Source organism: Condylura cristata, unplaced genomic scaffold, assembly GCF_000260355.1.
Source record: "Condylura cristata isolate star-nosed mole 26May11 unplaced genomic scaffold, ConCri1.0 scaffold00034, whole genome shotgun sequence".
NCBI classification, from domain to species: domain Eukaryota; kingdom Metazoa; phylum Chordata; class Mammalia; order Eulipotyphla; family Talpidae; genus Condylura; species Condylura cristata.
Genome location: NW_004567135.1, coordinates 15,204,851 through 15,214,931, shown reverse-complemented (window position 1 = coordinate 15,214,931; position 10,081 = coordinate 15,204,851). Strand labels below are relative to the sequence as shown.

The 10,081-nt window shown below is 37.5% G+C and overlaps 1 protein-coding gene across 1 annotated transcript in view; it reads left to right on the top strand.

Moving 5' to 3' along the window:
• Window positions 1-260: 260 nt before the first annotated feature.
• LOC101623750 (alpha-2-macroglobulin-like) overlaps window positions 261-10,081 on the top strand; it is a 38,697-nt gene continuing 28,876 nt past the window's right edge. The window contains exons 1-9 of the mRNA XM_012732337.1: window positions 261-490; window positions 1,552-1,735; window positions 2,447-2,600; window positions 2,768-2,820; window positions 3,498-3,518; window positions 3,965-4,133; window positions 5,449-5,533; window positions 7,597-7,720; window positions 9,433-9,547. Of these exons, the coding sequence (XP_012587791.1) occupies window positions 261-490; window positions 1,552-1,735; window positions 2,447-2,600; window positions 2,768-2,820; window positions 3,498-3,518; window positions 3,965-4,133; window positions 5,449-5,533; window positions 7,597-7,720; window positions 9,433-9,547 (1,135 nt within the window). The remainder of the gene's footprint in view (window positions 491-1,551; window positions 1,736-2,446; window positions 2,601-2,767; window positions 2,821-3,497; window positions 3,519-3,964; window positions 4,134-5,448; window positions 5,534-7,596; window positions 7,721-9,432; window positions 9,548-10,081) is intronic.

Here is a 10,081-nt window from a genome sequence, read left to right as displayed (position 1 = left end):
ACAAAAGATAAATTCTTTATTGTCTCCTAAAAGCATCAGTGTCTTGAGCACCATAAAGTGACTCAGTGACTGTTTTCCCCAAGCCAGGGGTTGCCAAGATAGGTGATGCCTGTTTACAGATAAACCAAGATTTGTGTGTCAGCTCATTTCACCTTTCAGTAAACCTTCAGGACTAGGTATTAGGTTAAGAAATACAGATCAATAAAGTATAAACCCTGTTTTCAGTATCACACAGCACAGAAAAAGAGACTATGCACTGAATGCAATCCAGTGCTAACACAAAATCCAGCACTACAGGGTTCTGGCGAATACTCACAGAGAAAACCAAACTCTTCTTGGGGCCAGGTATCAGGGAAGGGGTGTCCCCAGACACCCCTATAGGGGAAAGTTACTTTCGAGATCAGTTTTATGAAGCAAATAGAGGGGCAAAAACAGCAGAGTGTCACAGTGAGCAGGTTGTGGTCATTGCAAATGGCAAGCAGAGTGGCAGGTAAATGATATTTCTCCTGGGTACCATGGCAACGTGTCTGGGGGTAATAATAAGAACATTAGCCTGGCTTGGCTCAGCTTGTCTCCCATCACCAGGCAGTGAAAGAAAAAAGCTAAGGTTGCTTCTGAAGCAGTTTAGGACTTTTCTATGCTTTAAAAGTTACCTCGTTAGTCCTGGAACAAAGACACTCCTGAAATCTGTGAGAGAATCCATATGATACCCAAGACCACATGCAACTAGATTCTTAAGACTTTCAGGGATGATTAACCAACCACATTTCTTGTTGCTATTTTTTTTCAGCTTTACTAATGGACAAATAAGATATTTAAGGTGTAGTACTTACTGATTTAATATAAGTATACATTGTGAAAAAATTCCCCCTGTTAATTAATATATCTAATTTGCACATATTTTGTGTGTGAAATTTGTCTTGCCAAATTTAAATTGTACAATATAGTGTTATTAACTATAGTAGCAAGTTATAGAGTATCTCCTCAGACATGAATAATTTTATAACTCCTTTGTCTCCTTTTACCAAACATCCCCTATTTCTCTCATCTTAGCTGCTGGCAGCCACTTTACTGTCTCCACAAGTTTGGCTTTTTTTTTTAAGATTCCACATGTAAGTGAAACCATGCAGTTTTCACTTTATCTGTATGACTTATTCCGCTTACCCTAATTCCCTCAAGTTCCATCCATGTTATTGCAAATGGTAGGATCTCCTTTTTAGATGACTGAATAATAGTCCATTATGGATCCATTTTCTTGATCTATTACTATTCTTAAAAATCCTCCCTATCCAAAATATGTAACAACTAGTGTATTACTTATCTATAGCTTATGACTAAATTTACAAGAGGGCACATTGAAATATGTCAATGTTTAATTTATTCACTCTTTCTGAGTTCTTAAGGCCTTTAAAGAATCCACACCTCTACCTTCCTGCTGAAATCTTGTCCTGTTTTATGAACAGTGATGACAGCAGAGAGTCTCTAGAAGGCAGCCAGAGCAGTCACCTGTTTAGCCTCCCCTTGGTTGACCCAGACCTCTCTTCTCCACAGACAGTATCTGGTGCTTGTTCCATCACAGCTGTTTGTTGGGGTTCCTGAGAAGGCCTGTGTCCTCCTCAGTCACATGAATGAGACAGTGACCTTGAATGTGATCCTGGAGTATGGAATACAGACCACGAACCTCCTCACACACCTGGTGACAAAGAAGAACTCCCACTACTGCAGGCCTCTTGTCGTCAGTATCATTCCTTCAGATAAGGGAGATGGGTAGACAAAGAGGGGCTTAGTATGTTGATGCCCTGTGTCCTGACTCCCAACAATAAAAGAGCAACATGAAGACAAAATAAATGCAGGTTGAATGTCAAATGAGATTCTAAAGTGAAATTTCTGCTGAATAGGCTGACATAATATTTACAAACTGATACTGCACCATAAGAAAGGTAACAGAAGTTATAGGAAGGATCTTACTTCTCTTAAACTTGAGGTAAATAATGTTGATGTGTTTACAGATATAAACACTAAGATTCATAAATATAGCTGACTTATCTCTCAGATGGTTGATGACTAATGTATTGTCCTTCCAAACTTAAGATATTCAATATTTAACTAGGTACACTGGCTTATAATGCAGAATGTTGATGTGGACCACTGGAGAATACAATTAATAATTATTTTAATGCTACATCTTGTGAAAATACAAGCATGTTATTTCCTTCGTTGATATGACTGGTTGAAGATTTATATCATTTTAGTGTAATGACATCTTCCCCCTGAATTAAATAATTGAATTGTTACTGTGATCTTGTACAACCTACTCATCTATAAAACACCAGGCCTTATTCCTTCCTAATTTTCATGGGACTAATCAGAGAAAAGAGAAAATCATAAAGGTTGAGACATCAGGTACAGGCCTGGGAAAGTTCTTCAGGTCATTTTTGTTTTACAGATTCCAACGCTGTCACAAACGTCAGCCTTCATCACTGTGCAGGTGATTGGGCCAACCCAGAATTTTGTAAAGAGGAGGGAAATTTACTTGAGAGCAGCAGAGAGCCTAGTCTTTGTCCAGACAGACAAACCTATCTACAAACCAGAACAAACAGGTATGAGGAACCATGTAAGCAAAGGCCATGGTGAGGGGGGTGGGAGCAGTGGGTTGTTGCTGCTATTGCTTTGTCCCACAGTCATGGAGAGCCTGGATTGTCGCGGTCTGTGTTCCTGCCTCAGACTCCCATTGGAAAGCTTCATAGGGAAAATCTCTTTGTTTCAGTGAAATTCCGCATTGTCTCTGTGGATATCAGTTTTCACCCTTTGGATGAAATGGTGAGTTTCATAGCAATGGGTGAGATTGTGAAAAACAGACAAAAATATAAAATCCAATCTTTTGGACAACCTGAGACCAATACAGGGTACTTAAAATTACCACAGAAAGATTTCACAAGGATGCCATGATGAATAATGCAGATCAGTTCATCACCTACATTCTGAACAACTATGTACCAGACATTGTATGGGGGTGGAGAAGGGAATAGTGTTGGACAGGGAAGAATGCACTAGACTATGGTGATGGCACATGGGGGAATTGGTGATGGGAAGCCCATGGGGATTCCAACTGAGATGGAAAAAGGTAACAAAATGATGTAAAAATAAACTTATTTAAATATACATATATATATGTATGTATATATATATGTATATATATATATATATATGCTATTCAGTTAACATTATCCTTTTAAAGATCCCAGTTATTTGTGTTGAACAAACGAAAGAAGAAACACATTTTATTTCTTGCTTAGAGAAATGGGCAATGTCTGAGCTAAATATTAAAAAATAACATTTGAACGTTATGCATGTCCCAAGCATAAGGGCCATGAACTAAACTGGGCTTCATTTCTGTGTTTGTACAAGAAATACACAAACCCACTTTTTCTGATCCAGATACTCTATCAAAGCTGATGTCACAATTTTCTCTTGCTAACCATTTCTTTCTTTTTCAGTTCCCAGTGGTGTATATTGAGGTAGGTAACACATTATGTATCTCAACTGGAAGGAGGACTTACTATAAATATCATGGTAAATTGCCTCTCCACCTCCTCACTGCCCACTAACTCTTCACCAAAACTGAATACTGGTTTCCCTGTCAAACTAACATCCTTTGGAAAGTGGAGAAAATGTAAATGAAGTAACAAAATTCCTTGAGATGATGCAATTTAATGACACTCCCTATATTCCTGACCAATATGGATACACATAATCTCAAAAAGACGTACTGTAATCTGCATAATCTTATTGATGACAAAATTACTGTGATTTTTTTTGTCTACTAATATTCCTAGAAAACCTTGCTCATCTTTGATGCCAATTTACTATGTTATCTAACTTACAATATCACCCTGAAAAGCAGTCCTACTGAGAAGAAGATGTTTCAATTGTTCCTATGAACTCATCATGTTTTTACTTATAGAACCCCCAAAGGAACCGAATTGTCCAATGGCAAAATCTCAAACTGCAAGGCGGCCTCAGCCAGCTCTCTTTCCCACTCTCCATGGAGCCCATTCTGGGATCCTACAAGGTTGTGCTGCAGAAGAGATCAGGGAAGAAAATTGAGCACTCCTTTGATGTCAGTGAATACGGTAAGAACTCTAAAAGTGTCCAAAGCATTTATGCCATTTTAGTATTTAAGACTAAATAGTTTTTAAACATAGGTGACAAGAAAGAATTTAACATATAATAGTTGAAAATTAGCAAGTACCTCTTTTTTTTATTTAGTTGAATATTTGCTAATACATTTCATGCACCATCTCACTTAATCCTCAACAGCCTTATGAGACAACTACATAGTATCTTCCTTTAATGGGTCTTATCAATACTAGAAAAGTTATAAATTTACCAAAATTATAGGGCCAAAAAGAGGCCAGAAAGAATTGAGTAAGTACATTTGACAGTATTCAAACAAAAATTACATAACATGTTATGTCATCTAAAGGTATGATCTGTTGCTGTGTCCTATAACTGAAGGTATCCCCTTAAGATTATCCCCTGGCTACCAGTAACTTATACCTACCCTACCCTAATCACAGCCATCAGATATTGAAGTAGTTTTATTATCAGTTATGTGAATTGTGTGATGTAAATTAAGGGTGTCATGTCATGGATGAGGAGTCCTATCACAAAAAAACATGATTCCCAGAACAGCCATGAGAGTAACAGAACTGCCATGAGCACTACAGAACAGGGATTTATTATAGGAACAACACATCATAAGTCTGGGAAAGACTAGAAAAGTAAGGATCCCTCAGGAGGAATTGGTGGATCTAAGAAACTTACCAATCAGTTGTCCTGAAGTGCAGTGGAGAGAAAGAAAGAGTCCCAAATCCTAAGCATTAGATCCACCAGAGAGCTGCGGTGGGATAGAAAAGTAACTTGCAAGGGGCCTGGGAAGCCTGGCAGCTTGAGCGGCCAGAGCAGATCACTGACAGGAGAACCTGTGGAAGGCTTTTACCCCTTTATAGCAGCAGTGTTAGTATTTCCATTACCAATATGGAGCTGGGTCATGGGCCAGGTTAATCAGCAGAGCTTCCAGTTGGGAGGAAGAGCTGGACACAGAGATGAAAAGGCAGCAAATAGGAACCAACTCGTGCCACTGAACCTGTTACCACAAGTAACCATGAAAACCTTCAGAGAGCAGTGCTGCTGTTTCCTTCCATCCCTGAATTACTGAACAAATTCAGAGATGTTAGGAAACCTAACACCAACTTATCCAAGTGAACATAGTACAAAGTTGCCCTGTTGATGGACAGCAAATCCTTTATCATTTTTGGCGCTCTGCTCCTTATTGTAATTGAAATCACTTCAGATGACTCCATGCTATAAAGTATTAGAACCATGACTAGTACTTGCAAGGCTTTCTTCCAACTCTCACCTCTTCTTCCCCTCTTTTGATGACAGTTTTGCCCAAATTTGAAGTCCATGTGAAAATGCCCAAGAGTGTTGCCCTTGAAGATGAAGAGTTTACAGTCTCTACATGTGGCCAGTAAGTTACATTTCTTTTTCCACTTTGCTTCTATTTCCCTACTGTTTGTATTTCAAGTAGTTTTATTGGACTTTCAAGTATTTGATTAGAGAAGACCCTCTTTCCAACATGCCTGCACCGTGACTAGGGAGTAGAATCACTAGACTATTACATTGTTATGACTAGTAATAAAGTCACTTATTGAGCACTTAAAATGAGCCAGACAATGTTCTACGTGTATTGCATTTATTAACATTTTTACTCTTAAATTAACCCTGTGATTGGAGATAGCTGCACTAGGGCATTCTCCTCTAGGTCCAAGAACAAGGACATTCATTCCTGCTTTTGAAAACACCATGAGAAACATGTTTCATCCTTCTTAACAGCTTTGTTGCTTTAAACTTTTCATCAGACAAAAAAAGCCTTTTTAAAAATACTTTAAAATTTCAATGCAGTGTCATTGTTTTACATCCATGTTAATGTTTTTGACAGTGCAGGATTTCTCCCCTTGGGTGTGGTCCCCATAGCTCTCCTGCCACCAAAGCACCAGGGTCTGAAGGAACGCCTTTAGATCCAACATTAAAGATAAGATTCAACCAAGTGACTGAAAATAAATAATTTTTGACATTATAAACACTTGAGAAAAAAACTTGAGGCCAAATCTCAGCAAGCACATTGTTTGGGCTGAAGCCAATAGGGTTCAAACTTAAGTGTGCATCAAAATCTACAGGAGTGTTTAATTAAAATGTGGGCTCCTTAATTCATCTTCAAAGATCTAACCATCTATCTGAGGAAAGATTTAGCACTCTGAATCTTTCTACATATCCCAGACAATTTTAATGTAAGTGCCCAATGAAACATACCTTGAGAAATAGTAGACTTGGTTCAGCTTCACAACATGTCTTAGTCCATTCACACTGTTACACAACGAAATACTATACACTGTGTAGATTATAAACAACAAAAATGTACTGCTCAGAGCGTGGAGACTGGGAAGTCCAAGATTAAGGTACCAGCAGGATCACATTCTGCTGAAGGTGCTCTTCCTCATCTGTCACTGGTGCCTTATCACAGTCATCACATGATGGAAGGGATAAGGGATCTCTCTGGAGCCTCTTCTACAAGGGCATTAATGCCATTCATGAGACAGAATCCAGTGGTCTAAATATCTCCCAAAGCTCTCACCTTCTAATACTGCCATCATTGTGGTTTAGGATTTCAACATAGGAACTTGGGAGCAGGGGCAGAACAAAAAGTCAGACCATCACATATTATGTCTTTCCATCACATTTGGCAGAATTAAATGACATCATTAAGATTTGGTTAATATATAACAGTTGTTGTTTTATAGCTAGCACTTCCCCATTTATTATTTACCCTTTAAAATACATTAAGGAGGGAGCTCTCCCTGGCGCAGTGGGTTAAAGCACAGCACTGAAAAGCTAAAAGCCAATTCTGCATGAGTTGATCCCCACCTGCCCTGGAGGTGATCCACATGGTGAGGCAGACCTCTCCCGCTGGCTGCTCCCCTCAGCAGTGTACTTCGTCGATCTGCCTATTCTGCTCCCATCTCTGTCTCTGGTGAATCCTCTCACCTCCCTGCACCTCTGGCTTGTACCCCAGTTCTGTATGCACAAATAAATAAGTATTTTTTAAAAATACATTAAGGAGGACTTAGAAATATATTTTCTAGATATCCTTAATGCCTCCCACTCAAAACAATTTTTAGGGAGTATTGTCAATGCTGGAATCATAATTTAGATAACCTGACAGAGAGAGAAAGAAATAGAACACTCTTCCAGTAAAACTTCAACTCAGAGGGAAGATCTGGGAATAACCACATTGTTAACTTTACATTTGGGGGTGTTTCTAAAAAGACTCATTAAGTATTTTCTCTTAATGTTGTCGATGTGCTCATATTTCATACAAGTTCAGAAAGAGCTTCAAAAGTAGAAATCCTAAATAAGGAAATGTAATGCTTTACATGAGTGATAAGATGGATATAGGAATGGATCAAAGCATATGAAAAAACACCTGAATTCTTTATATTTAATATCTTTTGTATGACTGCTTTACTGTTATAGATACACATATGGAAAGCCTGTCCATGGCCTAGTGACGATGAATATATGCAGGAAACATACCACACAATTTCCGATGTGCCAAAGAAGCTATACACCCATTATCTGTGAGGAATTTACTCAAGAGGTATATGGAAACCACTTTCCCCAAAATGTTAATATTAGATCTTGTTTCCTTGTGGCTATGATAGTGAGCATGATACAATAGCAAATAGTGTATAAAATTGTCACCTAGGAAAATTACAGAGTAAGGGAAAATTGCAAGATTTGTCTGGTAATGCTGAGTCCACTTTAGGGTTTTGTTCATGAATTTGTGATATTTATTTAGCAAGTATGGTCATTTCTTTCCAACAATCGACTTACTAAGTATAAGGGCATAAAAGGTTGTGAGTGTATCCAATGATAGATTTAATCAAACATAATACAGTGTATTGCAGATATTAACTTGACAAGTGGGAGAATCAAATGGCATGTGATGGGATCTAAATTGTATATAAAACCAGCTTGATCCAGTTGAGGAAGGAGAGGGAGCCATGAGAGACAGAGGACTGGAGGCTTTGATTACCTCAAGGAAGTGGAATAAGACTAGCTAAGAGGAAAAGCAGAAAATTAGAAAATATATAAAAAATGAAATGTATAGGCCCTCCCTGGTGGCGCAGCAGGTTAAAGCACAGCACTGAGAATCTAAAGCCGCTTCCGCATGAGTTCGATTCCCGCCTGCCCCGGAGGAGACCACATGGCGTGGCAGACCTCTCCTGACCCGCCCGCTGCTCCCTTCAGCAGTGTACTTCGTCAATCTGCCTGTTCTGTTCCCCACTCTGTCTCTGGTGAAGCCTCTCACCGCCCCTGAGCCTCTGGCCTGTACCCCAGTTCTGTATGCATAAATAAATAAATCTTTAAAAAAAAAAGAAATGTATAAATTAGTGATTTCAGAGGAAATATACAGCAGTGTGCTCAGGTATTACAAAGGTATGGAAGAGAGTAATGGAAGCTGCAGAGAGCAATAAACGAAAAGCTAGGTTAATGAGTACAGTGATTTAAGTCAAGATAAACATGAGATGAATCTAGAGTCAAAATGTTAATATAGAAGGGGGATTAAGATTAATTTTCATTCTCAAGTGACTCATGACACCTTTATAAATATATTAGATATGGTTAAACTTTATTGTGCAATAGATATTTTTATGTTGTAGAGGTTTGAACTGCTAATCCCTAAAGCAAATATGATGTTAAAAACCAACATTATCTCAATAAAATTAACTGGAAATATTGATAAATAACTTTATGTAAATAAATTAACAATAAAAACAAGTTTATTACACTAATTTAATATTTACTTTGGTAATCTGCTACTCTAAGGATTCACCTAATCAATGAATATACATGTTTTTATGAATGTCCTATTTGGTGAAAAAAATAGTTAGGAAGATAAAATCTTCAATTGATTTTGGGTGGACATGGCTACAGAGATTTCTTAGAAGATGTTATGTCTAATTTATTTTAGTAAAGCAATTACTATTGGTCAAGATAATGACAGGAGAAAGAAGGTAATCACTGAAGAAATGATATATGCCAAAAGAAACTTATAAAAATAAAGTGAAATGTGGCAGAATGGGACAGGTTTCAGAAGAGTGAGGAGAAAGGAGAGGTTAACAATAATTCGAGGATCAATGAGGAAACTTTATGTCGTTTTTGGATTTGGAAAAGAATAAACATCTGAAAGATAGTTAAAATGTTGGTAAATTTCTTCCTACAGTCAACAAAAATCTTTCACTGGTGATAACTGATCTTTTTGATAGCAAATGAAAAAATCCAGTAATTGGCTTCCTTTCTCTCCAGACAGACAATGAAGGCTGTTTCACACAACTTGTGAAGTCTAAACCATTTCAGCTGAGACAAAGAGGCTACGACATGTCAATACAAGTAGAAGCCATGATCAGAGAGGAGGGAACAGGTTTATAACATTTTAAAATATTTATTAATTCGTTAAACATTTATCACCCTTCAATTCATGAAAGACACTGGAACTATGAAATGGACATGATTTTGCCCTCAAGAAATTAGAAATCTAAAACAAAATTATAGACAAGCAGATCTCCATTATACAATTTCCATAAGCAATGCTAAAACTAAATGTTGAATGAATAGGAAGAGATAATTTATTCTAATACAGAACTGAACAGAGCTTTATAAAGTAGCATTTAAGCATATTTTTATAAACTGGGTGATACTTGGAAATAGAATGATCGTCTGGGAAAGTGCAGGAAAAAGAACAAATGGGCTCGGTCTTGGAATAATCTGAAGATGTTGGTCGGTGCTAGGAAATATAAAAAAAAAACTATATACTGCATTATCAAAAGCATTGGAAGTCAAAAGAAAGCATTGAACAGAGCTGTCAATCTTCATCCTTTTTTAGGACAATCAACTAATATACTGTTATAATAAAAGTCCAATATATTTTAAAAGATAATTTTAGCAAATGAAGAGA